Source organism: Dipodomys merriami, unplaced genomic scaffold, assembly GCF_024711535.1.
Source record: "Dipodomys merriami isolate MVZ:Mamm:240054 unplaced genomic scaffold, mDipMer1.0.p SCAF_16, whole genome shotgun sequence".
Taxonomy (NCBI): domain Eukaryota; kingdom Metazoa; phylum Chordata; class Mammalia; order Rodentia; family Heteromyidae; genus Dipodomys; species Dipodomys merriami.
The window spans coordinates 26,201,337-26,225,855 of record NW_027202937.1 but is presented as its reverse complement, the minus strand read 5'-3'; the positions used below and the strand labels follow the sequence as shown (position 1 = coordinate 26,225,855).

The following is a 24,519-nucleotide window of genomic DNA, read 5'->3' as shown; positions in this document are numbered from 1 at the left end:
AAGTGGACTGGCGCTGTCCCACCCCACGGGGGCCACACGTCATCAGTGCATGTATCCAGTACTATCACTCTATATCTTATAGGAACAAACCAAGCAAAATGCGAAGTAGGCCACTATCCTGTTCCAGAGTTGGTATGAAAGCATGTAAGTATACAAAATTCTCATAAACTTTCGTATGGAAAAGTGGGAGTTAAAAATAATTTAACAGCTACATTAACTTAAAAATATCCACTCACATTTCAAAGAACATGCCTTTGTAAGCCAATCATACACACACAAAACATTTTAATGCACAAAGTGTAATTCTTAAATGACCATTTTGGAGAAAAACAGGCAGTCCCATACATACATACACTGACTTTGAGAGGCTTTTTAATGTGTGTGTGTAAGAAAAACTGGGGTTCCAACGCAGGACCTCATGCTTTTTGGGTAGGTGCTTTAACACAGAAACATGCCTCTAGCCCTGAAACCACTGACTTGTCTCTCCTCCTATCTGAGCCACAAAGAAAAGATATGAAAAAGGGACAGCATACCAGTTGAGCTTGCGTGAGGTATTTCTTCCACCAAAGGTATCTGTGCATGGATGGAAACACAGAAAGTCCATAGTAGGAGTACATAAGAATGTGGATGAAACTGTTCAGTGTTGGTCCAAAGAAGCCTACAAAAGTACACGATACATGAGTTACTACTATTAGAAAATCAGATGGTTCACTTTGTCAAGTGATGTTCTTCCTGCATATCACATCTGAAAATGAGTAACATGTATGTATGAGACAATCACATAACCAAATTCATATTAAATAACAACACCCTAGACACAAAACTTTTAGCCAGAGTTCTAAACAAGAAATTTCTTACTTGAATTGGTTTTTACTGTCTCCCTGTCCTTATTGTATTGGCCTAGGTGAAGTTTTTTTTAAGACTAGTGCTCTGCCACTTGAGCCACAGCTCTACTTCTGGCTTTTTGTGGAGGTAAGAGTCCCACAGACTTTTCTCATCAGACTGGCTTCAAACCATGATCCTCAGATCTCAGCCTTCTGAGCAGGATAACAGAGGCAAGTGCCATTGGCACCCAGCCTCCTTGTCATTAATCAAAGAGAAAAAGTTTTACCTTAAAACGGGCAGAATTTTAAGAAAAGAATTGTCGTTAATTTGGCTAAACTTTGGATGTGCGATTTTGATTGTAGAAAGAGTACTTGCTTAGCATTTACAAGGCCCCAGGTTTGATTCCTAGCACCACAACTACCACACAAACATCTAACTAAAGAAAATCCAAGTCTTCTGTACATGACTGAATAGGGTACTAGCAAGATAAGACTATTTTCTGCCTTTTACAATAACTAATCTGCTTAAAAGATACATAGGAATGAGATACTAGAGAAAATTTGGGAAACAGAAGGTCTAGCAGGGAGAGGCAGTGAGAACAGCCATCACCTTCAGAAAAAAGTCTCTGTTGACCCAGAAACACGACAAATCAAAGAAAGGTTGGACAAATGGATTGCATGAAATTGCAGAGCTTCTACATGCAAAAGACATAGCTAGCAAGATCAATAGAAAGTCCATGGATTGGGAGAAGATCTTCACTAGCCATACAACAGACAAGGGTCTCATATCTGAAATATACCTGGAACTCATTAAATCCCTAACAACAAATCCTCAAAGAAACAACTGCCCAATAAATAAGTGGGCTAAAGACTTACAGAGAAACTTCTCTGAAGAGGAAAGAAGGATGGCCAATAGACACATGAAGAAATGCTCAACCTCCCTAGCCATAAAAGAAAAGCAAATCAAAACAACATTGAGATACCACCTCACCCCAGTTAGAATGGGTATAATCAAGAACTCTAATAACAACAGATGTCGGAGGGAATGTGACCAAAAGGGAACCCTACTGCATTGTTAGCGGGAGTGTAAGTTTGTTCAACCACTTTGGAAAGTAGTATGGAGGTTCCTCAAAAGACTCCACATAGAGCTCCCCTATGACCCAGCAATCCCACTTTTGGGCATTTACCCAAACGATCACAAACAAGGTCATACCAAAGCTACCAGCACAACTGTGTTTATTGCAGCATTATTTACCATAGCTAAGCTATGGAACCAACCCAGTTGCCCCTCAGTAGATGAATGGATCAAGAAAATATGGTATATATACACAATGGAATTCTATGCCTCCATCAGAAAGAATGACATTTCCCCATTTGTTAGGAAATGGAAAGACTTGGAAAAAAATTAAGTCCCATGGTTTTCCTTATTTGCAATAACTAGTATATATCTGAGACAAGCAGAAATGGTCAGATAAGTTGATGTTAGGCGAAATGAACCCTGAGATAAGGACTCAAATGGTTTTTCTTTCTTGCTATTGTTTCTAACATATTTATAAGATGATTTTTTGTTGCTTTGTATGTCCCTCCCCCAACATATAATCCCTGTTGTCACTGTATTTGATGTTGGTATAATTTGGGGAGGGGAAGGGAAAAAACAAATTGTTTAAATAGGGATACAGATGGACCCATTGCAACAATGAAATGTGCAAGATGCTATGTCGAAATCGAATTTTACAACTTTGGGCAGGGGTAGGGATGGTCAGGCGAAACAAAGGAGGAGGCAACAATGCTTGATAAGAACTGTACTCATTACCTTGCTCATGCAATTGTAACCCTTCTGTATGGTATTTTCACAATAAAAAAACTTAATAAAAAATGAACATTAAGAAAAAAGAAAAAAAAGTCTCACACATGGGAGAGTGGTGTTTCAGGAAACCAAGGTTAAGGGTTACATTCTGTGACATTCTGTGTGGGATTGTAAGTGTCCAAAAGGTTTTAGTTGTGAGACAGATGTCACTGACGGAATATTTTTGTAAATAGGTAACTCACCATGTCAGAACTAAATCAGTACATAGAAGTGCTTAGATGAATTATCACAATCTAGGATCCATACATGTGGGAGAGATTGGGATGGGGTTAGAGGACTGTTTATTAACTATGTCCTCTTGAATATGTTGCTTAACTAAGTTTTTATTTTCTCATTTGGAAAGTGGGTATATACTAACCAACTGCCTTTTAACACTGTGATGGGGATCAACATAGATAACACTTACCAATTCAAATCCTTGAGCTCAGTTTTCTAATTCTAGACTAGTAACCTTTAAAATGCAAATTCATGAATAAGAAACAAAACACTGTATTTAAGGTAGAATAAGATGTTATTACACTTGAATGTATAATAAATATACAGATACCAATATTGTGATACTTATATACCCACTTCAATTTTTATGTTCATCAATTAATGAATTGAGTACTTAGAAGTAGCTTTTTCACAGGACTCCCTTTACACAAGTCAAATGTGATGACTGTTAGATGTCAGTGATTATAATGAAACTGCTGAAATTGTAAAAAAAAAAAAATGCTTAATACACTAGATTCCAAGTCAAAAATCACTTCTGCTTACTGTACTCCTAATTTTCTTTCTTACACCATAGTTTATCAGTATGTAGGAAGGTGGAAATGAAAGATACCTATTGAGTTATGATGGTTCCTTGAATGACTGTTCAACTTCATGATGCTGCAAACAATATATAATCGGGGGAATCATAATTTCATCTATTCTAGAGTTAGCCATGACCTCCTCCTTGGGCGCTGGGCAGTTGCAGGACTGCAACTCCCCAGATCATGAGAAAACAGTGGTCTCTGCACTGTGTGCTCATAAGACAGGACATTCTGAAGGCTAACTGTATTCAGTGCATTTTTCACTTCTGGTGCGTTTACCAGCTGGGACTCCTTTGTAAATCGAAGAGCAATTACATCCTAAATATCCTTGATTTTTTTGTCTATCCTTCTCTACAAATCCCAGAACAACAATCCTTTTTATTAAGCTGCTCTAATTTTTTCTTTTATCTGTTCTGATTTTCAGAGTATTTTCAAATTGAGAGGAATATCTTCAGATTGGGAATAAGACAATAACAAATAGAAGTGCATTATAACACTATTACTATTCCAGTTCATTTTTTGAATGGAAGATCTGTTGGAAGATAATACTCCTTGTTTATTACAAAATGTGCACAGGAACAAAATCTGTCTCATCGTCTTTCATCCCGAGTTCATGAAACATTCAGAAAACATGAAAGAATACACATTTGGGAATACATTTTCTTTGTGTGTGGGTACAAGTCTTGTAGCTTGAACTCAAAGCCTAGCCACTTTCCTTAAGTACTTTTTCTCAAGGCTAAATTCTACCACTTGAATCACAGTTCCATTTCTAGTTTCTTTGGTGGAAAAATGAAGACATGATTCTTAAGCATTTGGGTTTCGATGAGTAACGCCAAAATGATTTTAGTACATGCTGTTTTCTATTTAATTACTACTGATGAGTCAGTTGTGAATTTTTCACTTGTAGTCCATTCTATTGTTCTTCTGAGTAATAAAACACTAGTGTGGATGTTGAAAAAAAAACAAACAAACAAATAGAAGTGATGTCTAATTCAGTGCTTCTCAGACTGCAGGTCACAACTGACCCAGCAGTGACTGTGAAGCCAATGTAGTAAGAGTTATCAGCATTTTGTAAAAGTAAAATAGTTTTAGCACAGTGTATCAGAAAAAGCACTGTTTCATGGAATTTGTTTCAAACAAGATACATACATAATATGAATGATACCACTAGATTGTGACATAAAATGCATTATTTTTGAGATAAGAATCTCAATGTATGTCATAGGCTGTCCTCAAACTCATATTCCTTCTATGGGCTAGTAACATAATGCCTGGCTTCAAGTACATTTTTTTTTTTTTTTGTCGGTCGTGGGGCTTGAACTCTGGGCCTGGGTGCTGTCCCTCAGCTCTTCAGCTCAAGGCTAGCGCTCTACCACTTGAGCTACAGCGCCACTTCCGGTTTTCTGGTGGTTTATTGGAGATAGGAGTCTCACGGTCTCTCCTGCCCGGGCTGGCTTTGAACCGCGATCCTCAGATCTCAGCCTCCTGATTACAGGCGTGAGCCACCAGCGCCCGGCTTCAAATACATTTTTTTAACTGAAGGCCTTCACTTAAGCCACACTTGCTTATTTTGGTGGGTTACATAGATACTGCCTTAATTTTTTCAGAACGTAATTACCACAAAGTCATAAAAGCTGGATTGACTCCACCTGTATACAGCAATGGTGAATGTAGAAAGTGCCATCTTCCTTGTGAGTCAGACTGCAGTGCACTGAGTCAGCTCCGGCTAGGGTCTGCACCTCTCTACTCTGACATCTGATGTACAGAAAAGAACTCTTTTTTAAAGGCCGGAGACAAATGACCACTGACAAGACACATGCTTTTTGCCCTCCCAATCTGCATACATTCCCAGCACAAGAGGGAAATTAGTGGTCATGTAAGATCCACTCCATAGAACTAAAATTCAAAATTACTTACTCTGTCCACAGGGTATCCAATTCAAGACGCACCACCAAATATTGAACATAGACACATGATGATAGACATGAAGAAAAGTGATCTGACTTGTCTTTTTTCGCAACACAAAGAAAATTGTGTCCAGGAACTCCACCAACTTGGAGAAGTAGTACCACCATAACACTTTAGCTACCTATAAAAATTTAAGGAGAGAAATATGAGCAATGAAGATGTTTCTGTACAGTTCATCTCAGCCTTCTGCAAGTCGTCTGCCTTGCCTAGTGTGCGCTGCTTTCTCAAACCACTGCAAAAGCTACTCAGCTGGTGTGTTAGCCTCCAATTTCTCCTCATTCTAAGAAACCTGTTCCACTTTACTGAAAGGCGGGTTACCTCTTCCCAGTACAGGAGCTTTCTGAGTCTTTCACTGGATGCTTTCCACCACCCTCTGCCAATCTCCAGGAAGGTATCCTGTGGGTCCTGAAATGATCTACTGCCCCTCCACCCCTTGAGTACTGAATCCTTTTCCTGCATCCACCACTCCTCAAGTCTGGCACATTCTAGTCATCCTTTACTAGTTCTCTGAAATGCCACTTTACCTAGCCAGCTTTCCTCTTTCAGGCAGAAACAGACACTGCTTCATATGCATCCTCAAATTTCTCTGACTAGACCTCTATAATCAACAGTCATAGCAAGTATAATGAGCGTGAGAATGTATCAGCAGATTCACTGGGAGGCTGATGCTATTTCATTGTTATTCTCAGTGCCTAGCATTCACCAGGACAGAATTACTGTTCTTTACCCTAAAATGATTTTCCTCTGTTCTGTTCTCAACATTACAGTGGTAAGTCACAATCACCACTTTCTTTTCCTTCATAGTCCTTTAGACAGTTTTCTTTTTTTATTGTGAAAATACTGTACAAAGGAGTTACAATTGCATGGGCAAGATAACGAGTACATTTCTTATCAAGCATTGTTGCCTCCTCTTTGTTTTCCCTTCCCATCCTCCCTCCACTGCCACCAAAGTTGTAAAGTTTGTTTTTCCGACATAACGACTTGTACATCTCATTGTTGCAATGGGTCCACCTGTATCCTTATTTGGCAAAACACTTCTTTAATGGAAAGTGTCTTTGATGAAAAGTGCTGTTTTAGCTGAGTGCCAGTGGCTCATGCCTGTAATCCTAGCTACTCAGGAGATCTTGGGATTGTGGTTCAAAGCCAGCCTGAGCAGGAAAGGCTGTGAGACCTCTATCTCCAAATAATCACTAGGAAACCAGAAGTGGTGCTGTGGCTTGAAGCAGAAGCAGTAGAGTGCTAGCATTGAGCTCAAGTGGCTCAGGGACGGCACCTAGACCCTGAGCTTCAAGCCCCATAACCAGTCAAAAAAATTACCTCTGGGTAATTGTGACTTACTGCGCTATACTAGCACAAACTGCTTAGGCCTCTTTTCCAGATAAAGTTAGGAAGTAAGTCATTCTTATATTTTCAATTTGAATATGATCACAGCATACTAGTTGTAAGTATTGCTTTTCTTTTTCTCAAATTAGTTGTGACATGGGCTTCCTCATAAATCCCAAAACAGGAATACCAGTACTGGTATTATAAACAATAGCATCAAAACCACTAAAGTCTGTTATATATCCCACTAGGAAGATTCACTTAAAATACTGTGTTCCAAAGTCACCTGAAATTATTTTTGTTGGGTTGTTATGTTATCAGTGCAATGTACAGGCATAATAATTTATTTTAGTCTGTTTCTAACTTTTTGGTGGGAGGCTGCCTTGCTTTCAAGATTTGACATAAGTTTTGTAATTATATACAATACTGATTCCCCAAGCTCACCCGGACATCAGCTTCTCCTGCGCTGATGAGATTCTGACATTGTAGGTTGTAGCCACCTTCCCAACTAGAGAGAATGAGCTGCCAAAGAACAAAAAAAAAAAAAAATGGGAGAAAGATCAACATTAAGATGCAAACTGAACTTCCCATTCACATCCCTAACTAGCATCTTTTCATTTTTAAATAAAAACCCTCAGAATTTGACCCATCTTTTCTTCAAACATATATTATCAAGAGAATTTAATTCTTGATGCTAAACTGAAATCAGTGGTTCTATTCCTTAGTATATTTACTTCAAACTATATCAGCAAAAAGTAAAAATCTAGTTATGTAATTAGTGATCATTATCACAGATATTTCTATGTAAGGAATCATCTAGTCATGTTTTTACAAGAAAATGTGAGGGAACTAAATTTTATATTGTTAACATAAGTCTTATATTATTTGATCTTGTTACAGATATGAAACAAGACTGAAAGATTCATAATACATTTTCTGTATTATGTTCACACTACTTAGTGATCAATTTGTGTGATTAATACCTACTTTCCACATTATTCTCAAAAAACAAAAAGCTCCACAAAATCTACACCTCTTGCCCCATGCCTAGCAGACAGAAAGTGCTCAGTAAACACTGGATCAGTGAATGACTTTCTCAAGGTTACATACTAAAAAATGGTAGAAAGATGATTACAATTCAGACTTCCTAATTCATTATTTTAAAATTGATCTTTTTATTTCTTGTTAAATGCTACAGAAGTTCATTGTAAAAACTGAACTTCTAGAATATAATGTATGGGTTTGATTTGCCTTAAGTATTAAAAGCAAGGAGCTAGTATTTTCTGCAGCCTTCGAGGTTTATATGCATTAAAATATATACTGACCATTAAAAGGAGATGAGCTACTAAATAACACTTAGAATGCTTCAGAGCTTTTGTAAGGTTTTTCTTCACTGTTCTGACAAATGAATTTAGTAAAAGACTACCACCTGGGATTTTCTGGATAGGCCCTATCACAAGTCAGTTCATCAACAGCCCCAAGGGACTTTATATTCCTTAGGACCAGGATGAAGGGGGATCTGGACATGCCTTAAAGGCTAAGCAATTTTTTTATGTATTGGTTTCTTTTCAAACTAAGAAAGGTGCAGCTTCTTACACAAAGATTAAAATATCTAAGATCAGGCTATAATTCTATAGTAATTTCCTGATCTCATTTTGTATGCTAAGAATACTGTTGAACAGTAACCTGAGTGTAGACAGGTCATAGCATATTTATCTGACATTTCCTGTTTCAACCAGATTTATCCAGGTTGTCCCCATCCTATAGCCTATACAAAACCATTTAACAATTTAATAACTGAGTAGCAGCCAAACTGCAGGAAGCCTGACTCAAGCCATTCCTAATCCCTTAACTGAACTAGATTTAGAAACTGTAAACTATACCTAGACTATATCACACTCTTAAGACTTTGATTCCAGGCTGGCTTCAAGTTACTCAACAGAGAGTGTCTTTCCTTTTGCTATATAGAGAAACTAAGCCCATAAATGAGCATACCAAAAGACATCTCCATTTAAAAAAAAAAAACTATCAGTGTCAGGAAAGTTAGTAATCACCTATACGGTGTCACTTTCGAATAGCAGCATGGCTTTCTCCATCCCAAATTCTATCTCCTGCACTGTGATGTCTACAATTCAGTGTTAGCTTTATATGTACCTTTTAAGGCAATAGTAAATAATTATTATAATAGTGCATATTAAAATAACAGACACCCTGAGTAAGAAAACCTGTATTTTATTTTCTTGCTAGCCAGAGGCTTGAACTCAGGGCCTGGGCACTGTCCCTGAGCTTTTTGTCCTCAAGACTAGTGCTCTACCACTTGAGCCACAGTGCCACTTCTGGCTTTTTCTGAGTAGTTTATTGGAGATAAGAGTCTCATGAACTTTCTTGCCCAGACGGAGTTTGAACTCTGGGATCTCAGCATCCTGAGTAGCTGGGATTACAGGTGTACTACCAGCGCCCAGAAGAAACCTGTATGTTAAGGATTATTTTTCCCTTTTTTTAATTAAAGGGAAACAGGAAAGAACATTCTATCGTATTGTTATCAGCCATGTATAACTTATATGAATGATTTTATCCTAACTTTTAAAAAGATTTAATTCCCTTTCTCTATATCTCTCTCTTAGCTATTTTGCTACAACAAATGAATACTTTCAGATTTTTCCCTTGTGTTATATATCTAAACAACTTTTGATTGTAAAGACAGGACATTCACTGCTTGTTCTTCATTACTTGTAAAATGATTTGGGTTTGGTGCTTTATAAGTGGTGTAACTAGAACAAGGGAACTGCCAACTGGAATGTCAGCTCAGCTTCAGTCTTGAGAACAAGTCTGCCATGGCCTAAGTGATCCAAAGATGTGGGGAGTATTCTTTAAAGGAGGATTTGCACTCCATCAAACTGATTGAGCTCGCATAATATTTGAATAGCCCACCAATCACTGTATAGTCTAAATTTAGATGACTTTTCCAAGCTTCAATATCAGAACCCATCTTTTAAATTGTGATTCCAAGTTTCAGTATATCTAAGGATTAAAGAAATCGGCCTAAATTGGGAAGAGAAAAATTTAAGTTTTCTAACTTGAACATGTATTACATGTTCTTCCAAGACTTTGAGAAGGAATAATATCAAATGCTGGAATAAGCTCATGTATGCATGTGCGCGTGTGCATGCGTGTGTGTGTGTGTGTGTGTGTGTGTTGTTTGTGGTATTGGTGTTTGAATTTAGGCTTTCATATTTGCTAACAGGTGTTCTGCCACCTGAACCAAGCCTCTGGCCCACTCTTGTTTTAATTATTTTGGGAATAGGGTCTCGCTATTTTGTTTGGTGCTGACTTCAGAGTACAATCCCCTGCCTATGGCTTCTCTTATGTAGTTGGGACCAAAGGCACATGACTCCACATCTGGCTTGTTGGTTGAGATGGGGACTTGCTAACTTTTTGTCCAGATTGCTCTAGACTGCAATCCTCTTGAAATCTGCCTAAGTAGCTAGAATTACAAGCATAAGCCACTGTGCTTAGTCAAGTTTTTGAGTTCTTAACAAATGATACTGAGAACTGAGGATATGTAGAGTACTTGTCTAACCAGCATGAGGCCCTGAGATCAATCCCATTAAAAAAGGTGAAAGGCAGGATGACAATAACACTAACCCTGTGAAGTTCTGATGGGCAACATGTGACTACATCTGAAATTTAATTACTAACTCCAGCTTTGCCTACATAAACACTTACCTCTACCAGCATGTATGCAGAAAGAAGTGTGATTCCAAGATTATACAAGGTAAGTATTCCCCTGAGAGAAAGAGCAGGTCTGTTCTTCATGTATTTGTTACCCAGCCATATTGAGAGCAGATATATGACAGTAAGAAAAAAGGTAGGAAGGTAAGAGTCCAACATAAACCAGCCTCTGACTCGAGAATCTGGAAAGAAAACACACAGTGAGACCTGAGGAATACACCTCTGTTAGCAATACTAAAGCACACATTTCATTCGTATGGTAGTTCCCCTGAGTTTTGGGGAATATGTTCCAAAATCCCCAGCAAATGTCATCTACTATGATTTTTTTCCTATACATGCACCTACAAATTTAAAACTTGTGTGTGCCGGTCCTGGGTTTAAACTCAGAGCCTAGGTGCTATCACTGAGCTTTTGTGCTCAAAGGCTAGTGCCCTACCACTTGAGATACAGATCTACTTCCAGATTTTTTGGTACTTAACTAAAGAGGTAAGAGTCTCACGGACGTTCCTACCTGGGCAGGTTTCTAACTGTGTTCCTCAGAGCTCAGCCTCCTGAGAAACTAGGGGCCTCTGGTGTCTTACGCAGTTTCCAACTTATACAGTTTGGTATGTAACTATAAAACTAAAAATTATTTTTCCTTTTAGATAGATTTGTTCTTACTGTAGATCCTAATAATTTTACAACTGGTCAAAATCTTCTTATTAAGTAAAAAAACTTTTACCTGCTTATCACAGGAGGCATTTTATGGTTCTCATTGGCATGTCCAAATTGCCAGTACCATCACTACTCTTGCATATATGAACCGCAGCCAAGAATACTCTTAAGCCAGGTACTGGTGGCTCACACCTCTAATTCTACTAGTCAGGAGGCTGAGATCTGAGGTTCATGGTTCAAAGCCAGTCCATGCAGGAAACTCTGTGAGACTTTTATCTCCAATTAAGCACCAAAAAGCAGGAAGTGAAGCTGTAGTTAAGTAGTGGAGTTCTAGCCTGTAGCAAAAAAGTTCAGGGACAATACCCAGGCTCTGAGTTCAGGACCGCCCCCCCCCACCCAAAAAATATGACTTATTATTCCTGGAATTTTCCATACAGTATTTTGAGATTGCAGTTGATCATGCATAGTTTAAACTACAGAAAATGGAACCTGCAGGTAAGGGGTACATCATAAACACAATACTTTATAATAAAGCATTAAGTTAACTGAATTGGAGTTAGAATTCCAGAGAAGAAGCCAGTGTGGGGGAGTGGGGAGGTGAGTAGTTAAGTAAGGTTTTATGGAGCAAGTAGGGCTTAGGCAGATGACTGATGGACAGATGGAAAGTAAGTTGTTGAATGCCTAGTTTGAAACAGTTACTGCTTCTTCTAACTCAATATGATGTACTATTAAGCCGTTTTATGGATGAAATGGTTCAGAGAGCTTCAGTAAAAGGTAAAATATTTAAATGGTGGGCACCAGAGTCAGGATCTGAATTCATATTTGTATCCTTGCTAGTGTCCTACCATGGTGACGAGGAAGGCAGTCACACAAAGATGACATAGTGGGATTGTATCCTAATTCCTAAAGCCCCCATTTTCCAATTTGCCCAGGGTAACTATATAATAATAAGCTGCAGTGGTTTATGGATACAAACTGAGCGATGTGATTTTAATACAGGAATCATGGAAAGCTGAAGATGGCAAAGGCAAAGAAACCTAAGAACTGATCACTTAGAACTGAGAACAGAAAACAAAATCAAGGACTCAAATTTGGCCAAAGAACTAGAAATTCAAATAGCAGGGAAGAAAAAATAGCACCTGGACATAGCAAATGCCCTGTACTACTCTAAAGACTAAGATTTAACAGACAACATAAAGTCCTAGTGAGAGAGCTATAGATAGTGATATCAAAGATTACATTCATGTCTAAATAAAACCCCAAGATAGGGACACAAGTGGTTTTTATCTTGCTTGCTATTGTTTTTTAATGTAACTATGTGATTTTTTTGTTTCTATGTTCTCCCCCCCCCCCAAGGTATAACCCCTGTTTTTGTTTTCTACTGTATTTGATTCCAGTGCCCTGCATCTTGTATATACGTTTTTCTCATATGGGGAGGGGAAGGGAAATAACAAAATTCTGAAATAAAGGTACAGGTTTGACTCATTGTAACAATGAGATGTACAAGACACTATGTTGAAAACGAACTTTACAACTTTGGAGGGGGGAGGGAGGAGTTGGGGAGGGAAATGATGGTAGGGGAAAAGCAAAGGAGGGGGTAACAATGCTTAATAGGAAATGTACTCATTACCTTACTCATGTAACTGTACCCCTCTGTACAGTATTTTTACAATAAAAAAATTAAAAGAAAAAGAAAGGTAAAAAAATAGTAAGGCCTAGAATTATAAGACTTCCATGCTATTTTTAATCTCCATAAATAGAGATGTAAGGAGTTGGTTTTACTAACATGACAGTTCCTTTTTCTTGTTTGTCAGTCATAGGGTTTGAACTCTGGGCCTGGGCGCTGTCCCTCAGCTCTTCAACTCAAGGTGAGCGCTCTACCAGTTGAGCCACAGAGCCACTTCCAGTTTTCTGGTGGTTTATTGGAGATAAGAGTCTCATGGACTTTCTGCTTGGGCTGGCTTTGAACTGTGATCCTCAGATCTCAGCCTCCTGAGTAGCTAGGATTACAGGTGTGAGCCACTGGTGCCTAGCAGCAGTTCCTTTTTCTTGACCTCTCTGGTTGTTACAGTCTCAGTGTCCCTCTTCCTGGATACCTCAACTTTTCCTTAATCTGCTTTGCAGGCTACATTTTTATAAGGAAAATGCTTCTCAAGCTCTGTCCCATGTTTCTTGAGCTCTAACTGTCCCACAGATGCCAGAGATGAAAAGGTAAGAATATGCAGTATTTAGATGATTCACAGGTATCATTTTCTTATGCTTGGCTCCTAATTACCTTTCACAAGACTCTCCTTAATCTTAATGTACATATCAAGATAATTATTTCTAATTTTTCATTATGTTTACAGGTAATAACAAAAACATTTACATATATTGACTTACTAAATTCTTCTTAAGATTTCTTAATTTCTTAATTCCTATTATAACCTATTAGGTTATATTATTCCCAATTCACTTTTGAGAAAAAAATTGAGCCAAGGAGGGAAGAGAGCTAAATAACTTGCACTAAAATGCTCCCCTACTTCTTGTCATGTGAGTTGGGGTCTATATTCTTGGTCCTAGTTCTTGGTACCTGTGAATATGACCTTATTTGGAAACAGATCTTTGCAGAAGTAATCAAGTTAAGATGAGCTCTCTCTAGATTAGGGAGAATCCTAATCTGGTGAGTAGTATCCTTTTAAGAAAAAGAATCTGGGGCTGGGAAGGTGGCTCAGTGGTACAGTGCTTGCTTTGCATGCATGAGGCCCTGGGTTTGATTCCTCAGCACCACATAAACAGAAAAAGCTGGAAGTGGCGCTGTGGCTTTAGTGGTAGAGTGCTCCCCTTGAGCTGAAGAGCTGAGGGACAATGCCTAGGCCCAGAGTTCGTGCCCAACGGCCGACCAAAAAAAAAAAAAAGTTTGAGCACAAGGACACAAAAGGAAAATGCCTTGTGGAGTCAAAGATGGGGTAATGTATCTACAAACTAAAGACTAGTTAGACAGACTACAAAGACTGTCAGCAACCCTCCAAACTAGGAGAGACAAAAAGAGAACTTTCTCAATAAACTCATAGAGACCAAGACCAAGGCCCTTCCCATACTTTAATTCCTGATTCCTGGCCTCCAGAACTGTGAGAGAGGAAGTTTCTGTCTTTTTTAAGTCTGGACCCTATTCCTCACCCCAACTGATGATACTTTGTTGTCAGCTCTAGGATGTAAGCCCTTGTAGCTTAGTTGCTAAATGACTTACTTTCCTACTATTTCAGATGTACTAGTTTTTACCAGCCCAACTACTATAGACTCCATGAGAAGTGATCAGGTCTTTTCTATCTTACTTAGAATTTATATCCACTTAGTACTGAGTTAAACAGCAGTGAGGCAAACAGACATTGCTGCCAGGACAGCAAGACCAGGGCCACTGACCAGTCTGTAGATCTGCCTACAAGCTCACTCCTTCCCCCATGTAAGAAATATCTAAAACTCCAAAATAATCACCCCTAGGGTGCCATAGAAGTACTGATAAAAATGGTAATAAAGTTCCTTGGGCTGGCACCAAGTCCTGATAACCAGAGGGTTCATGCAGCAGGCAGAGCCCCATGCCCAGTGCACATGTAGAAAGAAAGATGACCCCACAGCGACCTCTTGGCCCTACAGTGCCCAGGACCTCAGTTTAAGACTATTAAATTTCTATAAAGAGTCTTTGTACAGTGTCTGAACAAATCTAAGCATGCGTATTTGTTAAACTATATTTGTCAGTCAGCCTGTGTGTCAGAGCCTATCAAAGGACAGCCTATTCCTAACCTGGAATTAAGGGGGAAAAAAACCCCAAAACTCAAAGCCTTATTAGTGCCACCTTGCAGTCAATCTCATTTTCTCTTTAATCAACATGTCTATCATTTTATTACACTTTTTGTTTTGCTTGAATTCTTCTCTTGCCAAGACACAAATATTGAGGTTTAACTGCATGAGTCTTCCATAACATATTATGAGATTGAGCTACATGACTTTCTGGGTACAGAAATATTCACTTAAAATACATCAAGCTTTTTTGTATTGTTGTTGTTGCTGCTGTTCTTTTTTTTTTTTTTTTCATTTTTGTTTTTTGATCATGGGGCTGGAATTCTGGGCCTGGGCAATGTCCCTCAGCTCTTCAGCTCAAGGCTAGCGCTCTACCACCTGAGCCACAGTTTATAAGCCAGGCCCAAAGAAACATAGGTCCCATGGTTTCCCTTATTTTCAATAACTAATACATGTGTAGGACAAGTAGAAAAGGTCAAAAGATATGTACATATGACCATATAAGATGATATTAAGTGAAATAACCCCAAGATAGGGACACAAATATTTTCTTTCTTGCTATTGTTTCTAATGTATTTATAATGTACCATGTGATTTTTTTTTATTTCTTTGTATGTTCCTCTCCCACGATATAACCCCTGTTTTCACTATATTTGATCCTGGTGCCCTGCATCTTGTATATACACTTCTCTAATTCGGGGAGGGGAAGGGAAAAAACAAAATGCTTAAATAAGGATACAGGTTGAACCACTGTAACAATGAGATGTACAAGACACTATGTTGAAAATGAACTTTACAACTTTGGGGGGAGTTGGTTGGTTGTGGAAGTGGGAGGGAAGGGATGGTAGGGGAAAAACAAAGGAGGAGGCAACAATGCTCGATAGGAAATGTACTAATTACCTTACTAATGTAACTGTAACCCTTCTATACAGTATTTTTACAATAAAAAATGTACAAAAAATAAAATAAATACATCAAGCTGGGCACTTGTGACTCCTGCATGTAATCCTAGCTACAGGAGGCTGAGATCTGATGATTAAGGTTTTCCAAAGGTAGCCCAGGAAAAAAATGTGAGACTCTTATCTCTAATTAACCACCCAAAAGCCCTAAAAGTGGAGCTGTATTTCAAATGATAGAGCATTCACCTAGAGTGAAAAAGCTAAATGATATGCTTAGGCCCTGCACCCGAATTCACACCCCTGGCATAAAAAAAAAAAAATCAACTGGCACAATGAGTCAAGCACATATTGCAAAACAAATGCAGCACCTAAAAAAATGCATTTTCTTTTGTCATGTGCCTATGAACTTTAACAGCTTTCTCTCTGCATCTGTGTAAGGCGTATCTCTTGATGCTGCCAGTATGGTGTGCAAAGAGTCAGACAGGGACACGTAGAAGTTTACTAAGTGTGTGCCACTCTGTGTGAGCATGTATCTCCATTAGGAGAGAGGAAGGATTCTTGTTGGCTTAGATTGTAGGTACCCTGTTGCATGGAATTGGTAGTAAACTGTCAACTTCCAATCTCTAATCTTACAATACTAAAATTTCCTTTTTAAAGGACAATTTCATAGAGCTTTCAGTTGTTTTCTCAGTGAGCCCTTATCTGTATAGTGCAATTCACACTGGTCTCTTACTAGTAGGTAGCAAAGGTCAGTGTAAACTTAGATCAGACTGATGTTTAACTCTCTGGTGGAAGTGTTAAGAAAGCCATGGTTACCAAAAAAGTCAGTTCGCCTAGTACTGTACATGCTAAGCAAAGGCTGTGCCCTCTACACTGCCTGCTAGTACTGCAAGGCCTGGAATACCAGAGAACAATAAAAGGAGCTCAGATATGTCTTCCTACCATATAGAAGAATTTTTTTAAAAAAAAACACCTTTACCTTGTTCAAAAATAGTATTTTTAGGCTGTACACAGAGTATCATTCCATTAAGATTAAATAAGTCACCATTTACTTGGGGTAATTTGAGTTCCTATGAAAACTAGTGGTCCAAATAACCTACATAGTTAAACATTTTTTAAAAAATGTTTTTTATTGTGAAAATACTGTACAGAGGGGTTACAGTTACATGAGCAAGGTAATGAATACATTTCTTATCAAGCATTGTTGCCTCTTCCTTTATTTTTCCCCTACCATCCTTTCCCTCCCATCTTACAACTACACTACACCCCCATGCCTAAATTGTAAAGTTCGTTTTTCAACATACATAGCATTTTGTACATCTCATTATTGCAATGGGTCAAACTGTATCCCTATTTAAACAATTTGTTTTTTTCCCTTCCACTCCCCAAATTATACTAACATCAAATACAGTGAAAACAGGGATTATACCACGGGGGAGGGACATACGAAGCAACAAAAAAAAATCATGTGGTAACTTATAAATACATTAACAGGAAATCCTCATTTCCCATGCCTTATCCCTGACAGTGCAGAAGAAATAACCTCAAAGAAAACTGGGTTTTCCACAGGTTTGTGAACCAGCAAGGCTCAAGTGAAACAAAATATTTTGTCCAGAATTCGTTCACACAATGCTGAATAATATGTTCTGGCAACTGTGATAAGCCCTAGAGATTAATGGTGGGTAAAGCAGCCACGGTTCCACTCCTCAGGGAAGAAACTGCTACAAATAACAATAAAGCTCATAAAGCAAAGAAAAGGGTGAAATACGGAGAAGCCTGCTACTCCTTGGGTAGGCCATCTAAGAAGGAAGTAATCAGACTGGAGAATAGGGTAGGAAATAGTAAAAACCCCAGGTTCTAGGAACAACAAGAAGCATTTACACATTTGAGGACTTAGAAGATGTCTCAAATATCTGTATGAGAATTAAGAGATAAGGCACTGACAGTAGCGTTAGAAAGGTAGCTGGGACTAGGTGATTCAAGGCATGTAGTCCATGAGAAGAAATGTAGCTTTGTCCCTAAGTAAATGCCACTGAAGAATTGGAAATTGGGATACAACATAGTATAATTTAGGTGTTTAGAATATAATTTCAGCTGAAACTTAAATAACTGAAAGAGGGCTCAGAAAGGTCACTGCAGAGTGACTGGTAATGGAGGGACCACTGAGGGACTTCTAGTCATGTCCAAAGCAGGAATGGCTCACACGCTGATACAAGGAACTTCTGGAGGCATACAGGGACAGGAATTCCACAGATGACTGGTTAAAAACAGTATACAGTGACTGATGAGAAGAGGAGAGAGTAAAACAGCAGTTTAAGAAGAAAGCCACAATCTTGTTTTGGAGCCAGACAGTGGAGGAAAATTCCTAAAACTCCTTTAATCCCAGGAAAGCTTGAACAGCAGGAAAAATGGGGCCTTCCGGACATTCTGGGGAAAAGAGTAACAAAAGTGAGCCTGCTTAAGTTGCTAAATTCCATTTTTTAAGACACCAGAGAAAACAATATTTTTCTTCATTCTTTCTGTGCTTTTCACACTAAGTTCTCAAGTAGCTAACTCACCTCGAGGTCCAAACATATAGTCCAAAAAATCATTGACTTCATCATCAAAGGCCTTTAGATGCTCCTAAAAAAAGAAAAAAAGAAAAAAATTACCTGAGTATTTTTTTTAAATTTAGAACAGGCCACTACCACGAAAATGTAGTTACAACCTATCTGAACTCACAGAGTCTGGATTATAGACTTGAGGAAAGAAAACCTATTTATGACCACAATTCCTAGTGGCCGGGGAAATACAACCTCACCTTTCACAGCCTGCAAACATTCAGAAGGAAACAATTCCTCTTTTAATTTCCTTAGGCAAGACAAGTCCTAGAAAGTAGTCCTGATGCACTTGGACATTCAGGGTTACTGACCTCAATTCCATTTACCTCTAAAATGTTTAGAGGCAAAGTTGCTCCATAAGCAACTTCCAATGTTGCAATTATCAGGGACTATGTGTAAGCAACAGGGAAAATCTGACTACAGTATATAAATGTGAATTTTAAAGCTAAATTCTGCTGCAGTGTATACCATGAAGCCAAAGCTAAAGCATTAAAAGGAGTTTAAATATGAAAACTGAATATTATAGCCCCATTTTTCTATTGCCTTTATGCTTTGTTTCAAGCTGTTTTGTACAGTAATGTCTATTTAAAATTAATATAAAGAATGTCATCAGGATGGACCAGATTGCCACTTGCTTCAAAGATTTTTTTTTTAACTGGTACTAGGCCTGGGCTCTATCCTTAAGCTCCTTTTGCTCAAGGCTAGTAGTGCTCTATCACTTGATCTACAGCACTCCTTCCAGCTTTTTCATTGGTTAGAGATCAGAGTCTCATGGACTTTCCTGCTCCAGCTGGCTTCCAACTGCCATCCTCAGATCTCAGCCTCCTGAATAGCAAGGATCACATACCTGGCTGGCATTGCTGCTAAGAATGTTAAGATAAGTAAACTGGCTGCTAACTTGATGTAGCTCCCATTTGTGCTTGTCTGCTATTATACTGCTCAAAATAGCTGCTCAGTTGTCCCTACCCTACTTCAAATATCTACAGCCCCTCTTCAAGGAGAGGCAAAACAGCACTACACAGTGTTTTGACCCAGTTTGAGGACCTGGCCACCTGTGAGTTAGTGTGATGGCCTTGGAATTCACACAGAATGAACCCTAGATTGAACAGTTGGGATGCTGAAATTAACTCACTTTCAAAGGCAAGTGCAAGTACCAAGGAGGAGAATTAGTTTACTGGCTTCTGAAAAGAGGATCCACATTTCTGTGAATGGCACAAGCTACTGGAATCTATTCCTTATTTGTTTTTAGGGAAGTAGTACCAGGGTTTGAATTCAGACTCACAATTGCCTGACTTGTGCTTATCACTGAACTTTTCCAACACTGCTTTTTGCTGGTTGTGGGGATAGTGTAGTGAGCTTTTCTTACAAGGCTGGCTTTGAAACTCTACCTTACAGATCTTTGCCTCTTAAGAAGTTAGGATTACAGATTTGAGCCACTGACACCCAAATTAGACTTCTATCCTGAATTTCAAGGAAAAAAAGGCTTTTGGATGGGGTTTTGGTGGCTCACACTTGTAATCCTATCTATCTATTCAGGAAGCTTGAGGATCTGAGGATTACAGTTCAAAGACAGACTCTAATCACCAATTAATCACTGAAAGTCTGGATGTGGAGCTGTGGCTCAAGTGGTAGAGTACCAACCAGCCTTGAGCAAAAAAGCTGGTCAGCACCCAGGCCCTGACATCAAGCCCTAGCATCAGCACACACATTCATTCTCCTTTCCCCTGCCTTTCTCAAAATCTTTGGGAACCATAGGAGTTACTGACCAACATTTACTGATACCTACTACTGCTAGCCAGTGAACAATATTTTCTGTGTAGTATAATGTATCTATAAAATAGAAAATATTTCGTATCCAGGCGCTGATGGCTCATGTCTATAATCCAGTTACACAAGAGACTGAGATTTGAGTATCTCAGTTCACAGCCAGCCTGAGCAAGAAAGAGTATGAGATTCTCCAATTAACCACCAAAAAGCCTGAAGTGGAGCTGTAGCTCAAGTGGTGCAGTGCACTAGCCTTGAATAGAAAAGCTCTCAAGCCCTGAGTTGAAACCCCAGGACTGACTCCAAAAGAAAGAAAGGAAGAAAGAAATTTAGTTATATCAAACCTTGAAGTTTTTTTAGTATATACTTTATTATAAAGATACTGTACAGAGGGGTTACAGTTACATGAGTAAGGTAATGAGTACATTCCCTATGGAGCATTGTTACCCTCTCCTTTGTTTGTCTCCTATCCCCTCTTCCCTCCCCACCTCCTTAACTCCTCCCTCTCCCCCACTCCAAGTTGTAAAGTTCATTTTCAACATAGTGTCTTGTACATCTCATTGTTACAATGGGTCAACCTGTATCCTTGTTTCAGCATTTTGTTATTTCCTTTCCCCTCCCCAAATTTTAGAAAAATGTATATACAAGATGCAGGGCATCAGGGTCAATACAGTGAAAACAGGGGTTATACCATAGGGGAAGAACATACAAAAGAAACAAAAGAATAACATAAGCCTGGAAGTTTTAAACAGTGCATATATCTTTGACTTCCATTTAAGCATCTTGGAGACCTCCAGACTTGACAAAGGTCAGTTACCTAACATCTCAGTGTGACCCAACAGGATCTGTCTGGTTGTCACAATATGTAGTTCTGTCTAGTGGCCTCCCATTCTTCAATGGGAGAGAATGATCAATAACCTTGCGGATGTCCTCACACACCCAACAGAAGCCAATGAAATCATCCATTGCCACATCCATGAACAGATGTTTAAACTTTTCTTCTTTGCTCAGGTCCAAAAATCCATTTCCCAACATTTGTAGAACCAAGAAAACTAAAAGTTCACAATGAGCATAGGGTTACTATAAACTTGCAGAAAACTTTTTTTTTTGAAAGAATAGAAACAAGAGGGAAGATATAAAGAGAGCAGGAATGAAAGATAAAAAGGGCATCCTCTTTTTTCATTAACTTGCAGATTAACTAGTTGTGTGAGCTTTACAAATACCAATATGAGGTTAGATGCTAAAAGTGAAGTCAAGTGGGAAATGGTTCTTTTCTTCACCTAGTTTTCAGTCTAGAAAGAAAAATTTAATAATCACATAAACATAAGAGAAATTTGTAGGGCTGGGAAGGTGGCTCAGTGGTAGAGCGCTTGCCTTGCATGCTCAAGGCCCTGGGTTCGATTCCTCAGCACCACATAAGAAAAAAGCCGGAAGTGGCGCTGTGGCTCAAGTGGTAGAGCGCTAGCCTTGAGCTGAAGAGCTGAGGGACAGCGCCCAGGCCCAGAGTTCAGGCCCCACAACCGGAACAAAAAACAAAACAAAAAAGAATGACTCTTGGGGAAATAATACGTACTGTATATTTCTATTTATACAGGATTTTAGAAAATATAATTTACAGAAATAGCTGGACAGTGGTTGCTTGGGGACTGTAAAAGAGACCAAACTATCCTTAAGAATAAGGGTTAAATGGGGATATTTGCACATAGGCATATGAGTTTGAAGCAACAGAACTGCAATACAGTATGCTGACTATGTCTTCTTGCCGAAGAGAAATGATTCCATATGGAAAGTAGAATTTAGAGAAAAATTAAGAGCACTGGAAATGGCTCCAATTAAAGAGCTATAACTAAGAGCATCCTAAAGCAAGCTGATGTTTTTCCACCTCATCACATTTGCTGTTACTGCTGCACCATTACCACCTCTGCCACCACTCTTTCCACCACCTGAGCATGCTGTGCTGCAACCAATAATGTCCTGCACCTGTTCCTTTTACTACCAATAGAAATGTCACTGGAAGAATGGTGACCTATTCAAGACAAATCTATTGGATAGAGTACCAGATCTTCTTGGCTATGGAATATGGAACTTCCACTGCACTACTGTCACATCCTCCAACTTCTGTGGGTGCTTGGGAAACAGGAAGCTAGGGAAAGCAGGTGCTTTTGTGCCACCACAGTGCTGGTTGGAGCTCATACCCATTCCTAACTGCTCCAGCTGGAGATCAACATAAACCTGGCATCTCAAATGGGGGGAAGGGTGCAGAGTTCATAGTCTGTTTTTGAAGGTGTAAGCTTGTGGCCATTGACAGAACTGCCATACTTCAAGCACCTCCATAGTCATTGCTACCATGACCATCCTGCAGAAGCTTGAGGCAGGAAGCAGAACAGAAGAGAGCCTACCAAAAACTCTACCTGTTGAGATCTGAGGATTGTGGTTCAAAACCAGTCCAGGCAGGAAAGTCTGTGAGACTCATCTCCAATTAACCACCAGAAAACTGAAGTGGTGCTGTGGCTCAAGTGGTAGAGCACTTGTCCTGAGCTGAAGAGCTGAGGGACAGTGCCCAGGTCCAGAGTTCAAGCCCCATGACTGAACAAAAAAGGTTTGTGGTATTCAGGTAAGGGGTAGGTTTATTCAGTAGATCTGCTGGGACCGAGCAAGGTTGGCACTCCACGTGGCTAGGAAAGGCCTGGGAATGAGAGAGAGCTGGGAAGGAGAGGAAAGAGCTAGAAAAGAGCAGAGAGAGCAGAGAGAGAGCAGAGAGAGCTAGAAAAGAGCAGAGAGGAACAGAGAGAGCTAGAAAAGAGCAGAGAGAGAGCAGAGAGGAACAGAGAGAGGGCGTCTGGAAAGACTTTTTTTTTTTTTTTGGTTCTGGTCGTGGGGCCTGAACTCTGGGCCTGGGCACTGTCCCTCAGCTCTTCAGCCCAAGGCTAGCGCTCTACCATTTGAGCCACAGCGCCACTTTCCGGCTTTTTTCTTCTTTTTGCTTATGTGGTGCTGAGGAATCGAACCCAGGCCTCAGGCATGCAAGGCAAGCGCTCTACCACTGAGCCACCTTCCCAGCCCCTCTTCAATTTTTTGATAGTTTTATAAAACATGCTAAACAAAATTCTGCTCTTTAAAATTAACAAAAACACTAAGATCACAAAATACTACACTTTTTGCATACTTTTTGCATATTCCATGGTAAACTAAATTACAAGTATCCAACGACAGCAGGTAGGAAATGGGACCTGACCAGCACAGGAATATATCATATTTGAGAATGGCCTGTCACAACTGTTAACAACTTCCCAGGAATGACAGGGTCAAGCCTGAATTATATGGAACAGAGAGGAAGAGGTTTGTTTCCCTTCAGGGCCAAAACAGACAGACTAGAGCAAGCACAATGAGACCTCTGAGTCATGCCCAGCATTTAGGATGGCTGTCAAACATGAAACTTCTTTGGCAGACTCTCTAGGGCAAGGGGCAAGTCCTAGCCAGTCTCTCTTCTTTCTGGAAAAGAAAACCCCAAATGTGTATATTTATGAATAAAACTAGAAGGTTTACAGGACAGATAAAAGTGGACATACACGTGCAAAAAATTATTCTACTATGCAACTGACTTGACACAACATGTATCTATTCAGATATTATGCTGAAACTCCTAAATTGCCTTGCAGGGGGGGGGGGCTACCCACCCAACAGCCTACCTTCCCACAGCTGGGAGAACAATGAACTGAGTTAGAATAAGAGGTCTGGAAACTATAAATAGTTGTGACTTATAGAATGATTTCCTGACTGAAGCCATCTAAGTACTGAAGAATATGAGGAACATTTATATAGTTATAGTTGGTTACCACATCTTGAGAAACAAGCTAATCCAGGTCAGGTGCTGGTGGCTAAAGCTTGTAATCCTAGCTATCGAGGAGGATGAGATCTGAGTGCCCAGTTCAGAGCCAGCTTGGGGAACAATATCTGTAAGATTCTTATCTCCAATAAACTACCAAAAAGCTGGAAGTGGCACTGTGGCTCAAGTAGTAGAGCACTAGCCTTGAACAAATAAGCTCAAGGACAGTGTCCAGTCCAAGTTCAAGCCCTAGGATTGGCATTAAAAAAAGAAATGAGCCAGCCATCTGGCAATACTGGCTACCACACAGTATGTGCCAGGCATTTGATATACACTATACCTATGGTTTTTACACTAGCTTAGAAAACTGGATATTTTCCACAACTTAAAGATACAGAAATTGAGGCTGCCGGCTGTCATTTTATACCTTCAGATTGCAAAGCTTCATGAGCGGGCAGCAAAAATCCCCATTTTTTTTGTGCTGTCAT

At 39.3% G+C, this 24,519-nt stretch overlaps 1 protein-coding gene across 1 annotated transcript in view; it reads right to left on the bottom strand.

Annotated features, from left to right (window-relative positions):
• Positions 1-24,519, bottom strand: part of Elovl2 (ELOVL fatty acid elongase 2) — a 61,002-nt gene that overhangs the window by 5,438 nt on the left and 31,045 nt on the right. Inside the window, exons 2-6 of the mRNA XM_070024568.1 lie at positions 18,400-18,463; positions 10,506-10,693; positions 7,224-7,301; positions 5,406-5,577; positions 534-658 (exon numbers count right to left, since the gene is read on the bottom strand). Coding sequence (XP_069880669.1) covers positions 534-658; positions 5,406-5,577; positions 7,224-7,301; positions 10,506-10,693; positions 18,400-18,463 — 627 coding nt within the window. The remainder of the gene's footprint in view (positions 1-533; positions 659-5,405; positions 5,578-7,223; positions 7,302-10,505; positions 10,694-18,399; positions 18,464-24,519) is intronic.